The sequence below is a fragment of the Amblyomma maculatum genome, chromosome 11 (assembly GCF_055883805.1).
Source record: "Amblyomma maculatum isolate TAMU_Amacu chromosome 11, ASM5588380v1, whole genome shotgun sequence".
NCBI lineage: Eukaryota > Metazoa > Arthropoda > Arachnida > Ixodida > Ixodidae > Amblyomma > Amblyomma maculatum.
The window spans coordinates 108,900,832-108,927,610 of record NC_139354.1 but is presented as its reverse complement, the minus strand read 5'-3'; the positions used below and the strand labels follow the sequence as shown (position 1 = coordinate 108,927,610).

Genomic DNA, 26,779 nt, shown 5'->3' with positions numbered 1-26,779 from the left:
CCATAGTTCTGCATAAAGAAAGTAACACAATTCCCGTAAAGAAAGCTGTTAGGCAAGGAGACACAATCTCCCCAGTACTGTTCACAGCTTGCTTAGAGGAAGTATTCAGAGATTTGGAATGGGAGCAGTTGGAGATAAGGGTAGATGGAGAATACCTCAGCAATCTGCGATTTGGTGATGGCACTGCCTTGCTAAGCAACCCGGGGGATGAACTGCATATAATGATTGATGACATAGACAGGAAAAGCAGAAAGGTAGGCTTGAAAATCAATATGCAGAAGACTAAGGTAATGTTCAACAGCCTCGGGAAGGAACAGCAGTTTACATTAGGTAGCGAAGTACTGAAAGTAGTAGGCGAATATGTCTACTTAGGACAGGTAGTAACCGCAGATCCGGACCATGAAAAGGAAATAACAAGAAGAATAAGATTGGGATAGAGCGCGTTTGGCAAGCACTTGCAGATTACGACTAGCAGCTTACCGGTATCGCTCAAGAGGCTAACCAAGAGGGTTCTACTCAAATTGAGGACAACCCAGAGGGCTATGGAACGAAAAATGGTGGGGGGAAGCGTGCAGAGTGGGTCAGAGAAATAACTCAGGTTACCAACATTCTAGTGGAAATTAAGAAATGGGCATGGGCAGGACATGTAGTGCGAGGAGAGGATAACCGATGGTCGCTTAGGGTAACAAACTAGATTCCAAGGGAAGGAAAGCGTAGCAGGTGGCATCAGAAAGTTATGTGGGCGGATGAGGCTAAGAAGTTCGCAGGGGTCAAGTGGAAACTGCTAGCACAGAACCGGGTTAACTGGAGAAATATGGGAGAGGCCTTCGCCCTGTAGTGGGTATAGTCAGGCTGATGATGATGATTACTTCACGCTGAAATCGGAATCGGCACATGTCTGAATACAGGTACTCCCGACGGACTCTGCTTCAGGAGTAAGCCTTCCATTTAAAGAAGAATTGTAACGAAGAGATGTCCCACCCTCGTAAAAATTATAGCTTGAATATTTACTGGAATTTTGTTTACCTATACACGCTTTGTGCCCCTTTATTTATTATCTGGTTTCCAAAAAACCTCTCGTTTATGCATTTCTCTGAAAACATTCAAATATACTAAAACATACGAAGCCTCAAAAGAAACCCTTAGCTGGTTCGGTCACAATGCATGTTTCAACATATTTTCATAAACATTTTACTACAGTGTACAGCGCTGAATAGATAAAAAATAATATACAGTAATTGGATGTCCTTAGTACTGAAAATATATTGCCTGATTATTTCAGCCGAGTATGTTGCCCTGTTTACTAACGTTGTCATAACCTAATTTTATGTGCATCTTAAACACAGCTGAAGACATAAATGCGGTTAAGGCCAAGGCATGCGATGACTTCTTTAAATACGCTTGTCCTGATAAAGACGGCAGGAGCGACAAATTGGCTAAAAATAAAAACCCAAGTGATCAATCCCGGAGCCACCTCACCAAAAAGTTACTTCGCAGCATTAAAGGTAAGCCTCATCATATATCAAACATTTATTTATTAATGCGAAACATTTACAAGAGTGCGTCGGCAGCATCGTGTGCACAAAACGTGCATGCAGTCCTATGTCGTTTTCGTAAGCGTTAGGATCAAACGAGTGGTCACCATCGAAGGAGGATGCTAAACAAAAATCTATGTCAGTAGGATGACTAAATTAGTTTTAGAGCCAGTAATCTATTAGAAAAACAAATGTCAAAGCAACATAAAGCAGACATGAAAATAGCCATACGAGTAATGTCCACGTCGAATAGATTTGACGTCACGACAGCCGGAAGAGGATGTGTTTCTGACATATTGAGACAAATAAAGGTGTCCTAGAAATCAGAATGAGTAATGAGTGTTAAAAAAGGGCGAAAAAGAGCGATAAAGACCCAATAACTGCGGAAAATGGCTACGCATATGTAGCGATAGCACAACGACGCGTTTGTAATGGGGACCGCCTCCGCGACGTCATGGCAAATCCTAGCACCCGGGACATCATCGACGCCCATTGGCACACCTCTCTGTGCCACCGTGGCGTCATGACGCATTCTGGCTACACGTGAAGTCCTACGCCCGGTGGCGCCCCCTCTGATGCAAATCGTTCTCTCACCGCCGGCGCGCTATGAAGCGGTGCTTAATTGAGTATTGCGTGGACGTGTTGGGGATTAACAGGGCGGGGAACGTAACACAGAACGCCGGATAAAGTGTTACATACCTCCGTGTACGGTAAGCCTCCCCCTTGGTCTAACCTGTGCAGAGGAGGTTGCGCTTCGGATGAATCGAATTTGTGGTTGCCCTAACGTCTCCAGTAACTTGAAAGTGGCCTTAGTTGCGAGATTTTTATCCCTACCTTGGGTTTCTATTCTGCAAGTCCCCAGATGCTCAAGCCTACATCCCCCACCTTGGACGCCTGGACGGAGGGACCACATCATCGTTCCCAACTGGACTTCATTACATCAGCTACCATTTTTTTTTTTCATTTATTTGACGTACTCTTCGTCCATCATTAAATTATCCTTTATGCCACGAGTGATAAACATAGAAACAGAAGAGGTGGAATAAAAGCAAACAAGATAAGGAGAGAAAAAAGAGGGAAAGGGAGGCAAAGAGGGGTGAATAGACGCAAAGAGTGGCGAGGAGACGTCACCTCTAATGCAGATTCCGTAGTGCTCTCGTATTTTTTTTTTTATTTGATACTGTATATTTCGTCAGGGATCATAACAGGGTGGGCATTAAATGTACAGAGACAGAACATTATCCAGAAGCCCTTACTATATTAGAAGCAGGACTCTTAAATCCTTGCCTGAAATGGACATAAAGAGAGGATCACGACCTGATAGCATCTTCAACATTCTTTTGCGTAGATATGCCGAATGGGTAGCATAAATTGTAACTTAGTAATCCTCTTTAACAAAAATATAAATTAGCTTAAGTGACACCAGTAGGCAAAACATTTCACTTACGAGCACAGTATGCAAGCTGCTCCAGCAAATTATCTTAAAGCGCATAACATCCTATTTAGGCGAAAACCAAATAATAACACCTTTCCTGCTCGGCTTTCGTAAAGGAGTTTCTACACTTACACAACTGGCTGAACTGACACATGACATCCTTCGCTATTGATCAACAAAAGCAAACTGACCTAGTTTTCTTTGACCTTTCGAAAGCTTTCATCCGCGTATCACACACTAAACTCATTATGAAACTTAATGTAACTTTTGTGGCTAGCCCCATGGTAGACTGGCTTTTGACTACCTCACTGACCATATTCAATTCGTCGAAATTAACAAGTCCGCAAAGGCCACTGTAACATCCCGTGTAACACAAGGAAGTGTTCTAGGCCCATTCTTTTGAATTTTTATAAACGACTTACTTGCGAGTATTTCTCACAATAATAAGCTTTTTGTCAACGACTGTGTGCTTCACCCGAAAATTTAGACTATCAATGAACCTATATCTTTAAATAATGATTTAACAGCAGTGAAGGAATATTAGGGTAAAAAAATCAGTTACTTTATCCTTAGACGCCAGCATTGATCAAGTTTTCAGTACATACTAAAAACACATTCGTCTTGCATCTGTCTCCGAATACAAATATTTAGGCATAATACTGACCTCTGACCTCAGAGATTGGATTCTCATGTTAACAGTGTCACATCAAAAGCCTGAAACCGGTTATTTTTTATTAACAAACGTCTGCAATTAGCACTATCTAAAACAAGATTACTGGCGTATAAGACATTTGTCGGGCCAGTTATAGACCATGGTAATATTGCTTGTTTTCCTTTCACTAAGAAGCCGATTAGACAATTAGAAGGAGTGCAGAGGAAGCCGGTCAGATGTATATTTAACAAACACAGGTTCACAAACTTTCCAACAGAACTACGCAAGCACGCAAAACTACTAACATTTCTAAACAGAGCAATTATTCAATTTATCAACTTATACACAATCAATTACCTGCACAAAAAATTGTGAAAATCACTGCATTGAAGAAAAATAGGCATGGCACTTAAGACCGCTTACGTGCGGCAACGCAAAAACAATGTGAAGTTTGCTTGTTTTTCTTTATATTTCTATTTTTCATCAGAATATTTGTACTTGTCATATCACGCAGACTAAAAGGCCACTTCAAGTTTGACTCCGGCAGCTGACTGCATGATCTTCGGTCACAGGTCACCTAGGTTCGGCACCTCTCTTTACTGAGACTCGACGTCGGGTATCGGTGTGATCATCCATACAAGGATTACACCTTCAAGAATTGCTCACGCTCTAGAAGAAAGCGGAGATCCAAGGGGGAGCGCTCATTGAATCCTTTAGAATGTTCTAAACAACGGTTTGTCAACTTTCGTCAGAGATGTATTATTTTGATGTGGTTGCTATTATCGCACGTAGACTCCAACCCATTTAAAATTATCATATGGATGCGGGTACTGTTACACAATGGCTGAAATCGAGCGTCACGCTATTCGGATCACAAGCTCTCTTCACCTGCCCATAGCTGCTCATCTGAACTAGCTGACGCATCTGCAGCTATTTCCGGAATTCTCTATTGCGTGATCACGATTCGCTTACGTTTGTATACCATTGAATGCCGGTATTGCCATTGAATCCCCGAGATAACTAACGTAATTTGTTCAGCTTTCTAAGCTTAGAAATTTATCAGTCGGTATCTTTGGGATGTGCGAAACGAGCACGCTTTTGAAGCTGCTAAAATGTAAGGACCGAACTGATCACTTTTTGCGAGGAATCTGGAAATGTTTAAATATTTGTTTTTTAATTTTATAGATAACTGGTTTGGTTTGTGGGGTTTAACATCCCAAAGCAACTCATGCTATGAGAAACGCCGTAGTGGAGGACTCCGGAAATTTCGACCGCCTGGGGTTCTTTATCGTGTACTGACATCGCACAGCAAAGGGGCGCCTTGCTTTTCGCCTCCATCGAAAAGCTGCCGCCGAGGCCGGGATTCGATCCCGCGCCCTTGGCAACAGTTGGCGAGCGCTGTTAACCACTGCGCCACCCCGGCAGGGGTTTATAGATAACTAAACAAACATAACAGCGGACTAGATGCAGTGTAACTATTTCGGGCTCCGACACCAGTATCTCATGAAAGATGTCTGACGTCGAGTAAGCGCAAAACTTTAATTCGGAAAAAATAAATGTTGTACAACTGAGAAAGAGAAGCAAACTATATGGCGTCGTCTTTGACGCACGCATACCTTCGGCAAAAAGACAGAAACCGGCCTCTGAATAATCAACAAAGCATCAAAAAAACCTATTGAATTTGATTACTAATCTTGGTACGTCAAGGTTTTAGCAACAATTCTGAAGCCGAGAAGCGGGGTGAAAACGCAGTCTGATTTCCTCAAGCATGCGGCTCGAGCATGCTGCGCTGTGCGATATCCATGAATTGCACCTACAGCTGCTCCTTAATGTAACTTCCAGAACTTTTCGAAGCGACAGTTTCACTACGCGAGTTAAAGGTCACCATGTACTTGCGGTGAATTTCAAACAGTTTTGAGGTCAAGTTGGAACTTGAGCCACAGCCACTTAAGCAGTTATGTTCCCACCAAACTGACGTGGGAAGTAGCTTAACACCTGAGCAGCTGCGTGGAGAGCCACATGATCGCTGACGTCACTCTATAGCACATATAAAAGCGCTCTGCGCTCGTCCGTTCGAGCTATTGCTTCACACTAAGATTAACTGAAGATACACCACAACCAATATTTTAGAGGGATAGCTCTAATCTTTGAGGTACAACTCGCAAGGTAAACTCTGGCACGATGTGATCACCGTCTGAAAAACAGAGGTGGCTGTGAGGTCATACATGTGACGCGGTATACGAAGCGCAGCTGCGGCGTTCGCTCAGAGCTTCGCCGCTGCTGTATCACATGACTTTAAGTAGTGGTATAACAAAATCGCCTGTGCTCGCTTCTCTAGTATCGCAATGGATAAGCCGAGCGCCAGGCTTTCTCCGTCGAATCTCTGGCATAGGCAGCAGGCGTCTCACGATCTAGACAGTATAGCTCGTCTTGATGAAGGCCAACAAAAAAAGGCGCTAAATTATCAGCCTAAACCGACGAAGAGCGAGAGGTTTCGCTTGGGAGAGAAGGCATTTATGCCCGCGAAAAACGACAAAAGAAACTGGCAGTGATCGCTGCCAATGCTTCAACTTCAGCGGTAAAGACATCACCAACAGAGTTTTCACTCGTATGTGCTAGATGCAGCCTTGCTTTCCGGTGGATGGCCTCCAATTGGTCATCATCGTGTTTGCGCAAGTAAAAGTAGGGGATCCAGTAGAAGATTTTATTCGTTACAAAGGCTTGGGTAAGCCGCAATGCATCCTTGATTTGTAATCCCAACGCTTGTTGGAGACCCGGCTGACCATATGACCCGCCTGGCCTCCCACCGTGCGAAGTACGGCCAGGGTGGTACCAGCCTTGCGTTGATGGTGTATGAAGAGGCCAAGGACGCGGATCTCTATGGACTCCCGGATCGGTCCGGAGGACAGACTAATGGGAAGCTAAGTTGTGTCTCCAAAGGAGGGACGTACGTGTACAATTTCAGATTTAGGTGAGGCGCACTGGAATCCGCACTAGGTCGCGTAGTCGTCGACTATGGTTGCCGCTGCTTGCAGGCAGGACTCTTTGTGGCCCCGGTTACCTTGCCTTGCCCAGATTGTGATATCATCCGCGTAAAGAGTGAGGTACTACTGGAAGAGAAGCAAATTTTGAGGGAAGATGAAGCATAGCAAAGCTGAAGAGGAGGGGAGACAATACCGCACCTTTGCCTACATACGAGTACATAAACGCCCGGGTGTTCTTGGTTGTGTACAGGTATTGATCCCTTAGCCTGTGTGCTTGCTTTCTTGTTGTTCCTTTTAAGTTGTGCGTGATTTATATAAGTGGCGTTGAGTTTCCATGCGTGTTTGGGTTGGATTGATAAGAGCGTGGAGCCGGCGCCACGTATTATAGCTAGACATATGGCATACCGCCGTGTTGCACCTGTTCACCCAGGTAGTGTCGGCTAGCTGGCCAGCATATTTGGTGGTGGCGGTAAAAACTTTAATTTGCAACAAATACAGGGTAGGCGTCAACCTACCCGCCTACACGACGGCCTGGAGCCCTTGGACCCGGGCGGCATGTTCGGCCAGTCGGATTACACCTAGCTGGGTCTCAGGATGTGAGCTCAACAGTTTAGTTCAGTCGTGTCCGACTCTTCGTGACCCTATAGACCACGTCACGCCACGCTTTCCGGTCTCTCACTATCTTCCTAACATCACATAACTTCATCTGCAGCGCCTCGAGGATGCCATCTAACCATCGCGCTCGCTGCCTACCCCTTCTCCGGCGACCCTCAACCTTTCCCAACATCAAATCTTTCTCCAGCGACTCCTCTCTTCTCATCAGATGACCAAGGTATCTGAGCTTTAACTTTAGAGTTTGACCCTGCAATGAGCAGTCAGGGTTTATGGTCGACCACACCGACTGATTTGATCTTCTGGCAGTCCAAGGAACTCTCAATAGTCTTCGCCAGCACCACAATTCAAACGCGTGAATTCTTCGGCGGTCAGCCTTTTTCACAGTCCAAGTCTCGCATCCATACATTACAACTCTAAAACCCATAGCACGAGTTATACTGATCTTGGTTGGCAGACTAATGAATCTGCTCTATACTAGGCGGTCAAGGCTAACCATTGCTCTCTTTCCCAGAAGCAGGCGTCTCCTAATTTTATGGCTGCAGTCTCCTTCCGAGGTAATCTTAGAGCCCAAGAAGAGAAAATCTGCCACAGCTTCCACTTCTTGTTCATTGATGCTCCAGGACTTGATAGGGCAAGATGCCATGGTCTTTGTCTTTTTAATGTTCAGTTTAAGCCCAAACTTCTCACTCTCTTCTTGTACGCGCATCAGACGTCTATTGAGTTCCACTTCACTTTCTGTCATTAAAGTGGTATCATCCGCATATCTAAGGTTGTTGATACGTTTTCCAGCAATCTTCACTTCAGCTGAAGACTCGTCCAGGCCGGCCTTCCCCATGATGCACTCTGCATATAGGTTAAATAAGCAGGACGACCGTATGCAGCCTTGCCTCACTCCTTTCTCAATCGGAAACCAATCAGTAAGACCATGCCCAGTTCTGACTGTGGCCTCTTTCCCTTCATACAGGTTCCTGAGGAGACAGATGAGGGGAATTGAAACTCCCATCTCTTGGAGAGCTTGCCACAATCTGCTGTGATCTACGCAGTCACACGCTTTCGCATAATCAATAAAGCAGAAGTAGTTGGGTTTCTGGAACTCTCTTGCTTTTTCCATGATCCAGCGAAGGTTGGAAATTTGGTCTCTAGTTCCTCTGCCCTTGCGAAACCCAGCTTGCACGTCCGGAAGCTCCCGATCCACATACTGCTGCAGCCTACCTTGGAGGATTTTCAACATCACCTTGCTAGCATGCGAAATAAGCGCGATCGTGCGGTAGTTGGAACAGTCTTTGGCACTGCCTTTCTTTGGAATGGGGATGTAAACTGGCCTCCTCCAATCCTGTGACCACTGCAGGGTTGTCCAAATCTTCTGACATAATGTATGCAGAATGTTAACAGCGTCATGGTTGAGGTTTTGAAGCAACTCAGCTGGAATGCCATTAATTCCGCTAGCTTTGTTCTTAGCAAGGCTGGCTAAGGCACATTCAACTTCACTCTTCAGGATGCCCGGCTCAAGATCAGTAACCACAACCGTCTTATGTTGGGTTTGCACATTTGGGTCCTTCTTGAACAGTTCTTCTGTGTGTTCCTGCCACCTCTTCTTTATCTCTGAGGCTTCAGTGAGGTCCTTGCCTCGTTTGTCCTTTATCACGCCCAGCTTAGCACAGAAGCTTCCTTTGATATCTTTGTCTTATACAGAGCTCTTGTGTCCCTTAATTGTCTGTTGTCCTCAACTGCTTGCCACTGTATGTTCAGCAAGGCATTCTTATCTCTCCTTGCTATCTTCTGAAAATCAGTCTCCCAAAATTCGTATCTGTCTGTTATGTTTTTGTTTTCTCCATCTTTTGGCGAGGCTGCGGCGGTCCTTCCAAAGCTGTAGGAGGTGGTTATCCACTCCGTTTGCGTTTTCGTGAGCTGTATCTGCTTTTCGTGTTGTCTCAGTTCAGACTTGAGTGATTTGTACCAGGTGTCCTATCCCGACTAAAGGGGGTCTATGATAGACAGAGAGGTGCGGAAAGTTGTCTAGTCTGGCCCACACGCTTGTATTTGTGGGCGTTTCAACGGACGTATGTAGATGGTTGTGTTGATTATACAGTGATCACAACCGAGGGCTTCCTGTGTATTCAGCCAGTCGACAGGTCCGGGGAAGTGTCTCGTTGAACCGAATTTGCGACACGTGTTGGGTTGGCAGGGTCAGTGTAAATCCAAGGGTGGAAAGAAGTTACCAAGCTTCCTCCCACGTGTGTCATCCCGGGGGAACCCCCAGAGCCTGCATGGAGCATTGATATCACCGGCAATCAAGAGCCCTTCCCGCCATCTGCAAAGCTTGTGTGGAAATTTTGATGAACGTAATAATGTTACGTTTGGCAGGGCAGTAAATGTTTAGAATGTGTATAGATGGATCAGATCGCCTTAGGGGCAGTACCGGCACCGTCATGTACGGAAAGAGGGAAAGGGAAGCCAGAACCATTTCTCCCAATTGGGAACAAAACATCATCGTCTGTGGCACGCATAACGCCGAGTTAGGTCAGAAACTGCTTACGGACTTCGAGATTGACACTAGTAAATGACCTCTCCCACTTCACGGACACCTCAAGCTCACAGGTGATGAGTGTCGTGGAGGGATTTCTGTGCACAACCTGGAAACCAGTGAGTCCCTGAAACATAGTGTGCAGGGCGTGGGGAAGAACTTGTTCATGTGCACAAATTGCGGAACTGCAATGTAGCGGTGCGAGCTTTCGCGGGACGTAACGTTCCGTGGAACGTTCATTACAACTCCGAATAGACTCCCGTGAATGTTTACAAAAAGACAATACCAGCGTGCTACCGTTACGGCACACTGAGGCACCGGGCGGACAACTGTCCCACTCCGGTTAATGGAAGATTCGGCCTTTGTGGTCAAAACGTGGGGCTGGTACTCAGGGGATAGCCCCCCCACGAATATAATATAATGTGCAGGGGCCCACACCTCACCCGCTCCAGCGAATGCACCGCAAATTTCATCACGCCTCAGCAGCCAGGGCCCAAGACGTCGGGGCCCCCCGCAAAACCAAAACAGCCGCCGCAGACGCAGCGCCGTGGCGGGACTCCACCCAAAAGCAAAACAGCATCAACGTCACCACCTGGAGACGTGGAAGTCCCAGCACACGGAGGCCTCTTTGTTTCGCCCCCATCGAAATGCAGCCGCCGGTGGTCAGGATCGAATCCGGGTACTCCGGCACAGTAGTCGGGCATCATAACCACTGCACCAACCTGCAGGGTAATCGGGGCTTTCGCCTCATCGCCCTTTAAAGTGCACCTACAATTTCTCTAATACCGAGTCGCCCGTATTGAAACTGCTCAGCGGCTTCATGAACATAATATCAAGGTTTTCAACCACCACATGCAATGCTGCCTCAAGAGGATTCTCCTTTGCACACTTCTTTCGCACGCATACTGGGCCCACTAATGATATATGGTCCACAGTCTCGGGGGTGCCACAAGTTGAACATTCTGTAGAGTCCACCTGTACAATTAAATGCAAGTACCTGCGCGCAAAGCCACGTCGAAACGGAGTTTATGTAGCAAGCATTCATGTCGACGCGGAATTTCTCGCGGAACAAAAAATTTCAATGTTCTATCGAGCCTTCTTAGACGAATGTGTCGAGTGTCTGGCTGGGCCCAGTATGCCCTAGCATTCTTCATACAGTTCGTAACAAGACGTGTCGTAGCCGCTTTGGAAAAAAGCACAGCTGTTTGGAGGCCATTGCTGAGGTTGCTTTTTGCTTCGACGTCGGCCTGTTCATTACACTGTGGTCCTGCAGTCGGGCAGAGGTAAGGAAATCGCTAATGTTCAGCGCCAGATACTGGTAGGCGGTGTGGTGTAAAAATTTTTTCAAAATTTGCAATGCAATGCGAATATGAAAGCCGTAAAAATGAGAGGTGAGTCCTCTCTTTAACTTCTCTGAATGAGCAGTGCGGTAAGAAATATCTACTGTCAAATACGTGCTTGTAAAGATCGTTGAGTCGACTGTGTTGCATTGAATAGTTGTATAATAAAGTCATTACGCGCGGCAATGAAATCAATGCCATTCGGTGGTGTAGTCGTAAGGATTTTGATTTCTGTGGCCAGAGATGCAGCAGCGAATCCCGGCCGCGGCGGCGTCTTTTTGATGGATGCAAAAATTAAGGCGCCCGTGTGCTTCCAATATCAGTTAGTAAACGTTAATGAACCCCATGTGGTCGAAATTTCACTTTAGGACATTTAGCTTCATAAACTAATCTAAGCCCAAAGTCATACTAACTTCTTCAAATTTATGACATACCCACACGGCGCGCATTTGGTGAGGAAGAGACGCGACAGATGTCAATTTATTAATGTACCATGATGGAAAGACAGCTCTACGGGCTTTCATATTGAGTATTTTTAACATTGGATGACCCGAACCAGGACTCATGGTCGAATAAAAAAATTCAGAACGAGTGTTACTTGCGCTATTGACAGTCTTCAATTTCTCGATATTGCCTAATAAAATTAAGGAAATAAGATTAAGGAAATGCAGTGCATTTTCGGCCACGCCAACCCAAGAATGACCGAAGAAGAGAAGGTTAAATTTTAAATGTGAGGAATGAAAAGGTTGCTTTTTGGCGGCCTAGTACGAAATTCATTCAAATCAGTGCCAGGATTTCAAAGGGACACATCCACCTTCGAGAAGGCTAACGGCAATCGCATCCGCCAGTACAATCGACCAGTTCACCCAGTGCACGTACATTCATACAATGACTCAACTGCGAGCGGAACCAGTGAGCGGAACCTTGTCCTTGAGGTGGCCTGAGAAGAAGTGTGCCGTTTATTACCACCTCCTCTAACAGCCCCAGGTGACCAACTCACGGATATCGTGCGCGAAAAAATGCGGCAGGAGCTTGGCACCCTGTCTTTCACTGATGCTATCCAAGAACCTCGACAGGGAGATATGCACTGCACCAAGTAGGTAGCCTCCGTGATGCGACACGCCACGCCCCTGTTAGTTCCAATGTGTTCCTAATAATTGACCCTTGGTCCCCGTCTGCCAAGCCTGCGAATAACCCTCAAGCCTAAGGAAATGTGACACCTGGAGCACTTAAAACAAAAAACCGCTGTGCTCCGTTTTTGATGAGGCCAGTCGCATCCTTCGTCATAACGTGGTTTCGCCATCACGTGTCGTCAAGCCGTCTTTCCTGCTCCCTGTCGTCTTTCAAGACCCGCTTTGCGTCATCAGGCCGAAGCTATGGACGAGGAATGTCCCCAGCCGCCTCAGCAGAAAGTTGTGAGCGCAACTTTTCTTGATAAGGTTGCTACATGGTGAACTAACGAAGATCCTCCACCGCCGACTAGTGACGAAGCTGCAACGTTTCCACCAACGCTGCACATAACGACAGCATTGACGACGACGACGCCATCGGACCTCAAAACTAATGCCACCCAGCGAGTGACAACAGTGTGGCCCGGCTGCAACCTGAGTAAATGACGAAGCTGACACCGGAGACCGAAGCCAGCGCGCGATTAAGGCTACGAAAAAGTGGCCGTGACGTGACTAGCGACGGTCGCTCGGTTACTGCTAGTAGACGTCAGAGCTGATAACTCAGTCACCAGTGAACCGTACCCTATCAATTCAAGAAACTACCCACCATTTGGGATGGCCCGCTAATTTGCATCGCTGGTGGTAACCTCATTATACTCGCGGGACGATGCACCGTAAGTTTTTTGCGTAAATGGACGTACATACCCTACTATCTTCGTCATCCTACAGCAATGCTCGCGCGACGTGATTTTGGGTATGGATTTTCTGATTGAACATAGGACGATCATCAACTCCCGATTTAAGCTTATCAAGCTCTTCATGAAGAAAGCCGTACCTGCAAAGACAATATTAACGCATCACGTCGCTCTCAAAGTCCTCGACGCAGAACTGACCGCTCCGCCCTGATGAAGTGCCGTCGTTTGAGTACGTACACGAGAAATCGAGATCGCCGAAGGAGTCGTGGTACAAACGCCCAGTTGCTCCTTGACAGATGACTTAGCATCACAAGAGGCGTCGCCCATTTTCGGAATAAACAAGCTAAGGTGCCGGTAACAAACTGAAGCGAAGAATACCGGCATCTCAACACGGGAAGTACAGCCGCTTTCCGCGTCAGCCTAGGAGACATCCCAGACGTCCTCTTCCTCCCCGACAAACTCGCGAAAGACCCACCTAACCAAAGCTATCATTCTACTGTCAATATCAATCCGGCCCTACTCCGAAAAAAAACACGAACAGATACGAGCCCTTTTTCAAACCTTGTGCCTGACCTAAAAACCTCAGATGTTGTTGTTGGCCTCTTGAAAAATGACACGTACCCACTATGGGGGATCGGCCAAGCTGTGGTGTTGTCCACAAACTCAGAGACGATCACAAGCTAATCGCTAAACGAAATTGTAAAGAATTATAAGAATGCAGCTGTTAAAATTGCGCATATAAAAAACAACAATCATAATAATTTTGATGAAAAAAAACCTGAAAGAATTTCAAAAAGGGTTAACAGGTTAACCTCCACTTGCTATAATATAGTCGTGTATGATTCCACAAATTGTCGCCAACGCAACTTCCGTGGTACTCGCACCGAACGACAGTAAACCAGGTAGGGAGAAGGGAAGTCCCAAACTAGAGAGGGGGATCTTCAGGTATGTCCTTCTCTGAAGTGTAAAGTATTGCCTCTTCTTCGTCTTTGTCTCTGCGTGTTTGTGCGCCTTGTCTCCTCTTCGTCCTTGTCTCAATAGCGCAGCTTGTTTCTTGCATCAGACAGGAAATTCCGCACGCGTTGCATTATGAGCCAACAGTGGTCATTTCGAGTTTGTACTTACATTGCACTTTTATACCGGGTAAATATTACAGGACTCGGTTACCTGCTGACTTTGGTCATTACACTGAAACGTGTTGTCAGTACCAGCGAAGCAAGACGCCCCCAATCAGACCAGCAGGTCTGCTGAATCCAATACCGCCCCCAATCCAGCTCTTTCAACAGATATGGAAATCATCGTTCCCTTACCAAATTCATCAGTGGGCAACAAATGGATCATCCTGGAAATCGATTACGTGACCCACTACGCCGATGCGAATGGCCTGTCTAACGATACCGGAGTGGAACTTGCTAACCTTTTCGTCGAACGACTCCTTCTGCGACACTGTGCTCCTGAAATGCTCATCACGAACAGAGAACTGCTTTTACGACGGCGGTCGCGCTGCCCATATTTAACTACAGTCAAACGAGCCACCAGGGGACAATGCCTATCATCCGCAGACACTTAATAGACACGAATGTTCATAAAATAAGAACACAGATAACCGAAAGCAGGAGTCAACAGTTGGGAGAGGGAGAAAGAAGGCCCAGGTGCTTATCGCCGGAGATTCTAACATGAACAGGTGCGAGCGAGATATCTTGGAACGTGTAAGGTGTGATAAGAGAGTGTTGATTGGAGCTTTCCCAGGGAGAACAATGAGGGCAGTGCTAAAAGAGAGTAAAAATAGGCTGTTGAAGAATTCCGCAGAGCGCAGTATGCTAATAGTAGCCGCGGGGCTAAACGATGTCCTAAATGGTGACGCTGCAGGAGTGGTGGAAAGTTTATCTAAGGGAGTTGACGAGATCAGGCAGATAACACAGCAGACGCAGATAGTTGTATGCACAGTACCAGAGGTGCTAGGATTGAACGGAAAGATGGAAAAGGACGTGGTGACAGTTAATCGGGACATAAGAAAGTTACGCCTGGAGAAGCGTTTCGAAGTGGTTGAGGTAAACAGGGAGGTACATAAAGCAGGTTTTGGTAGGGCTTTTCAGCGAGGTGGCATTCATTTTAACAGAAGGGTGGGAGCAGAGATCGGCTGGTGCCTGGCAGGCAGAGCTGTACCTTTTTTAGGGGGTCCGCGAGGAATCCGTGCACAGAGTTAGTTAGAAGTGAAGCAGAAGAAAGTGTAATAATGGAGGCTGAGCCCCCCAAAATGGCAAAGAGTGGGTTGAGAAAGAAAAGTACAAAAAAGAAATTTAACACTAGGGTCAGCTACATAAACGTGCAAGGAAGTAGAAAAAGAGCGAATTGGCTAGAGATAGAACAGCAGTTGAAGGATGACAAAATAGGTGAGTACGCTCTTTGCGAGACTCATCTCAGGGATCTAGAAGATCCGCCGTTTATAGAAGGCTACGTCTGGGAAGGGTGCAACAGAACGCGAACGGAAAAAAAGGGTGGAGGGGTAGGTATGTTGATACACCAGGGAACAAATTGGCAAAGAATTAAATCATCTTGTAAAGAACATATCTGGGTTTCAGGAACAATTGCCGGCATAAGGACATGCCTAGGGGTAGTTTATTTAGGAACAGGACATCAATGCAGGCAAGAAAACAGGGATCTTGTTGAATGTCTCAGTGACGATATAAGCCAGTTTGGAAACGGGGCCAATGTTATTCTACTGGGGGACATGAACCGCCATATCGACGATCTGGATGGATGCACGGATTGTAACGGCAAGCTAATGCTAGATTTCTGTGAGCGACATGATCTAGTTATCGTAAATAGAGAAACAAAATGTGAAGGCCAAATCACGTGGGAATTCCGCAACAGGCAGACGACCATTGACTATTGTCTAATGTCGCAGGAAATTTATAGCAAGGTCACAAAAATGGAAATAGACGAAAAAGGGGAGTGTAGTCTGGGAAGTGATCATAAACGTATTAGTCTGCAGATGGGGCCCTTGATGAAAAGAGAAATAGAACTTAGACAAAACGTAAACGCAAAATTAAACGACGATCAAACAGCGCAGACAGCAGCAGACATAGAGGAAGCATTAGAGAAAAGCCCCATGGAAGACTGGGATTATGAACAGGTAAACTACTCATAAGGAGGAAAATTCAGGCGGTTAAAGTAGCAAACCGCTGGAATGCAAAGAGGAAGCCACAGAGCTGATGGAATAAGGAAATCAGGGAAGCTATTGAACAACGACGGGCTGCTTCAAGGGAACACCGAATGGCAAAGAAAGCACAGGTATCTCAGGAGGAAATCGACCAAAAATGGGAATCATATCGACAGTAAGACAGTCCACCGATCGCTGGATGGCTGATATACACGGTGCCTCTAGAGGCGGAGCAAGGAAATTCTGGAACCATATAAGCTGGCTAGGGAAGAAGAATCAAAGAAAGCAGGATCGGATTCAAGATAACGAGGGAAATTGCCTAAAGGGAGATAACGCAGTGAACTACATTACATCAGTTATAACTGAGTCATTTAAGAGCGACGATAGGGTAATCTCCGCAAATCAGGAAGCAACACAAGGTAGCAGAATACAAAGCAGCTTAGAACTGACCAATATAAACTGGAAAAAGCAGAAAAAATTATTCCTAAAAGCACATCTACGGGAATAGATGGAATTTCGATCAAGCTGATTAATGAACTCGGTCCAAAAAGTAAGGAAACGTTGTTAAAAGCTCTGGAAACTGTCATAACGAATAACCAAATTCCGAACAGCTGGCGGCAGAGTAAAATGAATTTGATTTATAAAGGGAAAGGAGACAGGATGCACATAAAATCCTACAGGCCGATTACCATAACATCTGTTATGTACAGGTTAGCCATGCAGGCGGTGAACTTAAAGGTGCAAGCATGGGTTGAAAGTAACAAGATACTCGGAGAACTTCAGAACGGCTTTAGAAATGGTAGGCGCTTAGATGATAGCCTGTTCGTGCTTACCCAATGCATCGAATTATCTAGAGTGGAAAATAGACCTCTGTATTTGGCCTTCCTGGACCTAAACGGGGCGTACGACAACGTAAGCAGGGAACTCCTGTGGAACATATTAAAAGAAGAAGGTATCGGTTATGAGATAATACAGTTCCTACAGGAAATATACCGGGATAACAAAGTAGAAATTACGTGGGAAGGGTAAGAAGTACGGAGGATGTCAAGGTATGCAAGGGATTAAGACAAGGCTGTCCTCTATCACCGGTGCTTTTCATGCTTTATATGATAAACCTGGAACGGAGGATACAAGACAGTAACCTAGGTTTTAACCTGTCATAATAGATTAGGGGGAAAGGCGGTAGAGCAGCGCCTCCCCGGTTTGATGTATGCAGACGATATTGTGCTGCTAGCTGAGAGTCTGGAAGAATTGCAAACTCTAGTTAAATATTGCGGAGACGAAGGGGACGCTCTAGGCTTCAGTTTCAGCGCAGTTAAGTCAGGTCTGATGATTTTCAACGGCTCAACTGATCAGAGTCTTAAAATACAAGGCCATGAAATACCTAGTGTAGCAGAATATAAATATCTAGGGTATGGGTAAACGAAGGATTGGCATACATTGGAAAGCATGAGCAATCACTTAAGGCCAAAGGGCGAAGGAATGCCGGGATAAGGAAGCATAAGGCATTGTGGGGATACAATAGGTATGAGGTTTTGAGGGGTATTTGGAAAGAAATTAGGGTGCCCGGACTTATTTTCGGAAATGCGGTTTTGTGCCTAAAATCAGAGGTACAGTCAACATTAGAAACAAATCAGAGATCCGTTGGACGATTAGCACTAGGTTCCCACGGCAAAACTACAAATGAGGCGGTACAGGGAGATATGGGCTGGGTACCTTTCGAAGTACGGGAAGCTCAGAGTAAAATATTATGTGAGGAACGCCTGAGAAAATTGGACAGTAACAGATGGGCAGCTAAAGTATTTAAATACCTGTACCTAAAAAGCGTTGACTCACAATGGAGGAAAAGAACTCGGAAACTAACAAGGACGGAGAAATAAAGAGCATTAAGCAACAGGTGAAAAACACAGAAGGTAAAAATTGGATAAATTCGATGGAAAAGAAACAGAGTGTGGAAATATACCGAAAGTGGAAAACGCAGATCAGGAAGGAAGATTTCTTTGATAACTCAAGAGGCAGTGCCCTACTTTGTGAAGCTAGATCAGGGTGCCTTAGAACACGCAGCTACAAAAAGAAATTTAACAATGGAGATGACGCATGTGCTGTATGTGGAAACTTGAGTGAAACAATTGACCATATTATACTCGAATGTAATGGTATCCACCCGGAAGTTGGTGCAGGTGCAATCACTGTTCCTGAAGCTCTGGGGTTTAGAGATAACAGTGGCCGGGTGAATAAACCGGCGGTGGAAACTAGCAAAAAACGACTGGAAGATTGGTGGCTTAAAAGCAGAGAAGAGACATAATGTTAGTAATGTAGGAACAAAATTTTATAAATAGAATGATGGTTTAGTTAACCATTCTAAATCAATAATTAAGATATAGGAGGAAAATGAGCATGATAGCTACTGCTACCACCCCGTTTCAAAGGGGGCGCTCCTATATTCCATCCATCCAGACAAACGGACGTACAGAATTGTAAGAAATCACAGCCAACGGAAAAAACACCGCGCAGAGAAGAACGTACGTAGGCAAGGCTGACTAACAACTGAGCTCTACTGATGGAAACACAGGCACATGTATAGGGAAATGAGTGAAAGGAGGGGGAACAACGGGCGGGGTTGTATGCTGTGTAATGCAGGCAAACAGAAGCAGTCTCGTCACACGATAAAAAGTACAACAGAGAGATAAAGCCACTAAAATACGGGGGGTGTAAAGGACCAGTCTGTATAGCTAAAATCGTTGGTTTCCGTTGACAGTGGTTTCTTACAATCATGTTCAACCAACTACCTCAGAAATAAATCTGCGAACGTGCAGAACGTCTTAACAAAACCACCGCAGACATGATTGCCACGTACTTCGACACTGAGCACATGACCTCGGACATCATCCTACTATACTTGACCTTCGCCTACAACAGCCATCCAGGAAATGTTCGACTCCATTCCATCTTGCGTACGGCAGGAGCACGTGACAAGGCTCGATACGATGCGGGCGCATGTGACAGAGGAGGTTGACGTCGACGTAGCTGCCTACTTTCAGCTTTTAGAGGAAGCCCGACGACTCTCCCGGCTGCGTAATAAAGCCTTGCAACGCTTCGACAAGTGACGCTACAGTTTGCGACGCCGTGACACGGAGTTTAAGCTGGGAGACCGAGTCTGGGATTTGACTTCGGTTCGCTGTCGTGGACTGAGTGCAAAGCTGTTACGGCGGTACTTCCGGCCATTTCTGGTACTTCTGGCCGGTACTTCGGCGCTTCGGGCAACTTGATTACAAGTCATCCCTGTCGGCACGACCACATCCCGGCGCCAGAAGCGCCCAGAAATAATGCATGTTGTGCGCCCCAAAGCCTTATTACGCGCGGTAAAAGCGCATGATGCTTTAACTTTTGTTTACCTTCCTCTGTTCTGGGACGCATCGAGGCGATACTTTTTACGAAGGGTGTAATGCTGCTAGCCATTCAAATCTTTATTTGTTGTTTTGCAACAGCTGCCACCACGCGGTCTTATCATTGTGATTGTAGCGCAGGGACCGATTTTGTACTCTTCGTTTGTTCATGCTCGTTGTCGCTAGACACGGCTCATCAAATCCTTTGTCGCACAAGGTGTGCTCGGGTGTATATCGTATCATTTCAGATATTGTATGTCCGGCAAAGAGGCAAGGAGCAGTCACGTTCCCAGCAGACGCAGTTTATTGTTCCATGCTTGTGGGTTAGTGGCTCCGACGAAACAGACACTGCCAGCCAGGCGACGCAGCTTTTAGGCGTTCTTGCGCATACTGCTCCGGCAATGGTCATTTTAAGCGTGCGTGGTCAACACTCCCGCTTGAACGGACGCGAGTGCCTGGTGCCGTGTATGCGCGCGCCACTGAAAAGAATGCTTAAAGTCGCTTGGTGCGACGCGGCTTTTAAACATTCTTTAAAGCATACACAGCACCAGGCACTCGCGTCCGTTTTCACAATGTTCCAGGTTGCTCTGGTCATCTTTTGCGTCTTCATATAGATGCTCCATCGAAGACTTTAAATTGAGCGCTGCCGTGTGTAAGGCGCATTCGTACAGATGCGGACATTAGTAAACGGAGCACGCTTTTCCATTCAAACTACAGTCATGCCTCCTGTGTTGGAGATAAGAAAACATTTCTGAGTGAAAGCACGCCGACGTTCTTTACCAGTGTCCACATGCCAACACTGCCAATTTCAATTATGTCACGCGTAAAATATATTTGAAGGAAATAGCGTGCTCCGTTTATTTTTGTCGCACCGGTACTTCGACGACCAAAGATCAGGCTCGCTGCTATCACCGACGCCGATTTGCTAAGTTATGTTTCGGGCGCAAGTCAGCTTAATAAAGAGGTTATTTCAGTGATATACCTGCGTCTGCGGTTGTTACCTACGCCCTTGTCACTTTAACTTGAAAATATTTATATGTACGTTACAATGAGGGCCACAAGTACCATTTGTCAGTGACTGAAGCCCAGGGACTGCACTATATCTTGGTTGCGCTCCACTACGGCGTGGGGATTCAGTTTTATCTGCAAACCAGTGAGGGAACGACAAGCTGGAATTGTAATGTAAGGTGATTACTTTTCTCGCCGTCTTCGGCATTTAAAGGCGCCTTTATATTGTTACGAAGCGGCAAGCCGATGAAGACAGGAAACAGAACATGACCGATGACGATGGTAGATGACGTTTAATGAATGTTCGCGGGCCTAGCGCGAGCGCTCCTGCCCCCGCCACTGCCCGCTTCTTCCTTGTCGTCCGTAACATGACCCGGGGCCGTCGAGCGACCGCCCCGATCGTGGACGAGGAAGTTTAGCGATGTTAATGATTTTATGGCATGATTATGGGCGTGTCCGAATGCTTGAAGAAGAAGAGGAAGCAGGAAGAATAGAACGGCTTGCCGGTACGATGTTTGATGCGTGGGTGATCCGCCTCCCTTGGAGCTGTCAACCATCTGTCACCAGAGTCCATGGGACCGATGGCTCGAGGTCACGTCGGGCAGCTTGGGCGGGGGTTGCGTGTTCGTGTCCATCGGTTCCTTCGGGTCATTCGGGTCTTTCGCGTCCTTCATCTCGGTTCTGATTGGTATGTCTGTTCTCCTTGTCTTCAGGTCCGGGCTGGGGGCGGGGCGGTGGTAGTTGTTCAGGTCGGGGCTTGAAGGGCTGGGGCGAAGCTGCTCGGCGATGTCCCTGGTCCCTCGGTGATGGTCCCGGCTTGAAGATGGCGTCGATGCTCCAAGGCGAGGATGGGGATGCCGTACGCCGCACCTCCAACCAAATGTTACGAAGCGGCAAGCCGATGAAGACAGGAGACAGAACATGACCGATGACGATGGTAGATGACGTTTAATGAATGTTCGCGGGCCTAGCGCGAGCGCTCCTGCCCGCGCCACTGCCCGCTTCTTCTTCCTTGTCGTCCGTAACAATATTGTTTAAGATTTTATAAAAAAACGGTTAATTGGTTTGTAGGGTTTAACGTATTAAAGCGACTCAGACTACGAGAGACGCCATAGTTGACTACTCCGAAAATTTAGGCCACCTGGGGTTCTTTAACGTTCACTGGCATCGCACAGCACATGGACGTCACTCCGTTTCGCCCCTAATGGAACGAAATCGCCGCAGGGCGGGTTCGAACCCGAGTGCTCCGGCACAGTAGTCGAGCATCATCAGGTTCGGCTATATTTTTCACGCAATCATACAAAACAAAACTTTGTTATATGCCTATAAATTAAAAATAAATCGTATAAAACAATTTTGATTAAAACCAAGCCAGTACTTTTTTCAAAAACTCTCTTGAAGGCACTCTTCTTCAAGAGAGTTTAAAGGCACCATCGTGAGATTACGTCTCCACGTCTCTGGTATGAAATGGCCCAAAACACATGGCACAGAGCGTCACTTACAGGTTGTAGACAGAAATGTGCGCACCTCATTCCCAGCAGTAGAACACAAATTGCGGCTTTGCCTCTTGGGGACACCCTCAGGGTTGTGTCTGTTCCCAGAAACCTCACCTCATCCCAACACCAATCATTTTTTGGCCATTTTGTTCCTTTTTATTTTGCAGTCGGTAGGGTCGAGTACTGCTGTTCTTCCTGAATATCTGATCATTTGTCAAGAAACGGCCGACAAAGGGACGGAAATATATGTAGGAAATATCATTGCTTGCTGCGAGCTCTAAAGTACTGCAGTGAGTAGGCTCATCTCCCTCGTCTTCGGACGTGACGGTATCTTCATCCCTCAGCTGCGAGGTGTCCGCTGGTCTCTTAGATCTTTTTTTGCCGGTAGCCACTTGCTGGCTGTTCATCGCTATCGTCATTCTCCTGGCTGCTTTCCGCCGGCCCAATCTCAGTTACGAAGTCAGGGTCACAACTTTCGACCTCATCGCCACTAGACTCGGAGTCATAGGAAGGCTTAAGAACACTTCCAAGGCCTCCTCGCGCGTAAGCTAGTTACCTACAATGCATTAAACAGCATGAAATCAAGAAATATATTTTTTATGAATCCGTCATCATAAATAGGCTTAGCGAACGGCATAGCAATTCTGTGTATGAATGTGCTTCGATACGTTTATCGCCCGAGTTATTGCAGAAATTTAACAAAACACGTGATTATTGGAAACTAGAAGGATGGCTCTAAAATACGCCACAAATGAAATCTTACCCTGGATATTTAACTGCAGCTTTTTCGATATGAACGCGAGCAGCAAATTCCAAGAGCCAACATAAAAAACATAAATTTGAACCGAACTATCACACTACTACCGTCTGTCGAAAGCGCCGGAAAACCATTTTGCTCAAGCGCACAAAGAGTACGATTAGACGGCAGTGCTTAAACGTTGAGCTGATTTCAGAGTGTATTTACGAGGGAAGACTGGGATGTATGTGTCCCGCTGACGTACAAAATGGTAACCACTGCAACACCGCGGAAGGACAAAACAACGAAACGCACAATTAAGCAGCGTAAATTGGTTCCCGGTGACATGCTGTCCTAGAAGGTTTATATTAATTCTGAATAAAATATACTAACTTAAAGTTAAGCTGTTCGTCACTTGCTCTTCTGTACTTTGTGCTTTCGACAATCTTGAATATCTTAACAGTTATTTTTGATGTTCAGGTTATCGATAACATATACATCAACAATTCTCTTTCATTCGAGAAATTTGTTTTTGCGTGGCACGATGTCTATTTCCAGCAGTAGTATATGAACAAAAGTGATCGACTTCACGATGTCAGGCGTCAGTTTCTATTTCAAGCACGACTGATTGATTTGTGTGTCTTCGTCGAATCTCGCGCATTTCACGAGCTAGTCTTTGAAGGAAAGGTTAATAGCGCAAAAAGACAGTTTTTGCTGCTACCTTACTGCGCCATTTCTCAGCCCTATAGTTACATGTAATTAAGAGAATATAAACACTTGGCTTTCGAAAATTCTTATGTGGTACTTGTTTTTCTTGGTAACACGAGGGTCCCATCTGAAACAGCTGCTCAAATAGCTTGCCATCTTAGCGTCATCTTAAGCATCCTACCAACGCAAAATAGAACAGAGAATAGGCTGTATACAAAACTAAGATATATTCATTTCTTTTTAAAGGAATACTTGAAAAGAAATCTGCGAAAAGTAATGCCCCTCCAGACGTGGTATCTGTAAATGATCAAAATGAGATAGATATTGAAGACAAAGCCAAGGAACTGTACACCATCTGCACTCAAGGTAAGCGAATTATGTGAGTTCTACTCTTGCAATGTTTATAAAATAGCACTATTTTCGTGCTAGCCCCAAAGAACCAGGGCATCATGTCAGTTGGTGATTAGACGCACGCCTAGACTAAGCAGTGAAACGATAAGCTAAGATAGGGTGGCCGTCCATGGTTACCACATTTATTGTGGAGGCTATGGAGCTCTGCGCTGACGTTTCGAACGACGTAGTGGAACTTCGCAACTATCATAAGGAGTGGTACCTTGCAGATGTATCTTTAGTCTAACCGCACTTATGGTGATATGTGCTGCAATGGTTGCTCGGTCACTCCAACGTACTCCAACGTGCTCCAAAACAGACTCGATTTGTGCCGGATTTCACCCAGCTCAATGCAGTCCATCATTAATGATCACGGTACCGCCTTGTAGGCCTATTAGGCGTATCGATTTCCACAACTGTGGCACCTAACAGTGAACACAGGCGCCATTCTGCCCGGTGTGCTGTTTTCTTCCGAACTTCAGTTACGGGCTGAAATGGTAACTCCTACTGGCAGCGTCCACTCGTGTGTTGAATGGATCCTGCATGATTCGAAGAAAATAACGTATTCAAGCGGGATCTGATGCCGTAGCCAGAAGGAAGCGCGGAAGGACATTTTTTAGAACCAAGGGGTATCCTGCTGTCAGTAAAAGGAAGGTGATCAAGATTATCGTCTACTCTGCTGATGCCCATTCTCTTAAGGCTGCTTAAAAAATGTTAAGTTTTCCCTTTCCGCTGGAGCGTTCTATTCCGTGTGGTACGCACGCGTAAGCATGTGTTATGTTATTTATCTTCATAGATTTCGCGAACTCGGTGCTGGTGAATTGCGCGGCTTTATTGGTTCATAAATAGTAAATACAAATATATCCCGCTAGAAGATGATCGTCGGAGGTGCTTGCAAGCTTCAATGAAATGGTGGCGGTCTTTTATTGTGAGCGGCCACGGGCATGATGATCATTGTTCCCGGGACTGGCCTCATAAAGTCACTGTGCTCTCCTTCCAGTCCTCCCCTACTTTTGGTGACTTCCAGGACTGTACAGCTGCAGGCATAGGCTGGTTTTGAGCGCACCTAAAAGCCGTTCGATGTCACCGCTCGCGGAAGTATATTCTGACCGCCATCGTGTCAGAGCAAGCCTAGCGTGTTTCATGTACATAGGTGGGCAAACATTGGTACACAGATTTTTCTGGAATGGCCACTCCTAGATCTCAGTACAACAAATCATGTACTAGGGATCGCTTCTATCGGCGGCTGAAGAACGATTTCATGTCCCACTCCATTTCGTCCTTACCTGCTGGCCAGCCGCACGACACGCGTCTTACAATTTTAACAACAAAGTGCTTTCTGCTGTTTCCATCATTGAAGGAGTCACATCTATGAAGGTTTTAAATGCTATGATGAGCATACTAACCTTCAGTCCCTGATCTTGTCATTGTTCGGGGCAACCCGCTCAGTGCATCGGAATTTATCAGGCGTTCGCTGGTAGAGCACTTCAACCTGTAGCAAAATCCTCCCAGATATAAGGTCCAACTCTCGATGCGAGCAGAAGCGATTGGTGCTGTACGCTGATCCGACCTCAGGAAGCCCAGGAGCGAATTCAGGCTGGTGAAAAAAAAAAGAATGAAAACGTTACAAGTGAAAACTTGACGTACTAGGTATCTCCAAAATTAAGTCACACTAAAACGGCGTTTTGCACCATTCAGGAACGAAATCATATGTCCAATTGCGGAAAATAATACGCCTTGAAAACAGGCCTCATTAATAACCGACTCCCAATTAATGAGGCCTGTTGGCGGTTACTGAAGAGCCTTAAAAGAACGCTCAGATAGAAATCCCTACCCTGCAGGGGGGTGCATGGCCTCAAATATTTTGGCAAGAGGTATGGTGTTCATGTTGCATTGACCGCCCCGCTCAAGATGAAGAAGATTGGCCCGGCTATTAAAAGGGAAAGACAACCGAAGAAGCAAGAATGTGGGGTGAAACATACAGACCCATTTGTCAGATGCAAGTCTGGTGTTGTGTACAGATTTCCATTATCTTGTGGAGCCTGTAATATAGGACAAACAGGGCTCTGTATTGACAAGAGACTACTGGAACACCGAAACAACTTGGAAAGTGGCAAGGACAAAACATTTCTGGTCTCACACTGCCATTCCTGTGGGACCATGGAGAAGGAGAAGAAGAAATGTACTCCCCTATTTGACCAGGCTAGAATTTTTTATCGCCACATTGAAAAGTTGACGAGAAACCTAGTTGAAGCACATTTTATTTCAAGTGACAATAAGTGCGTCAGCAAGACTACTCTTGCTCTTTTAAGCAAAGAGATTTCTTTTTTGAATGACTTTTTGTGTAGCAGGTGAACTCAGGGGTTGTTTCACGCGAAGGCTTCATTTTCGTCATATTTGCTTTTATCTGGGCATTGGTTGGGTTGGTTGGTTTGTAGGGTTTAACGTCCCAAAGCAACTCAGGCTATGAGAGACGCCGTAGTGGAGGACTCCGGAAATTTCGACCACCTGGGGTTCTTTACGTGCTCTGACATCGCACAGCACACGGGCGCCTTGCTTTTCGCCTCCACCGAAAAGCTGCCGCCGAGGCCGGGATCCGATCCCGCCTTGGAGTAAAGGCTTAGGCTGAGTTGTGAGTCAGCGCTTGTCCTGTGGCTTCCTCTTATCTTGTCCTCTGTCTTCCTGTTCGCGCTGTTTATATTACCAATCGATGTTTACCAACTTGCCCAACAAAGTATCTTGGTAAGACTGTTAACAGAACATACAGTTGTTGGTTCGCAACTTTACATCGCGTTCTCTTTATCCTGTAGCACGAGCCGCAGGTACGTTTTTTCCTGATATTTTTATGATACTAAAACTTAGAGAAAGTTAAGCCGGATTTCATGGCTGGCCTGCATCACAGCCTTAATTCGCCATTGTAGTATAGCAGGTGCTGAAAAGACC

At 46.0% G+C, this 26,779-nt stretch overlaps 1 protein-coding gene across 1 annotated transcript in view; it reads left to right on the top strand.

Annotated features, from left to right (window-relative positions):
* LOC146174641 (uncharacterized) overlaps positions 1-26,779 on the top strand; it is a 115,010-nt gene that overhangs the window by 55,974 nt on the left and 32,257 nt on the right. The window contains exons 6-7 of the mRNA XM_084585421.1: positions 1,347-1,505; positions 23,693-23,812. Coding sequence (XP_084441547.1) covers positions 1,347-1,505; positions 23,693-23,812 — 279 coding nt within the window. The remainder of the gene's footprint in view (positions 1-1,346; positions 1,506-23,692; positions 23,813-26,779) is intronic.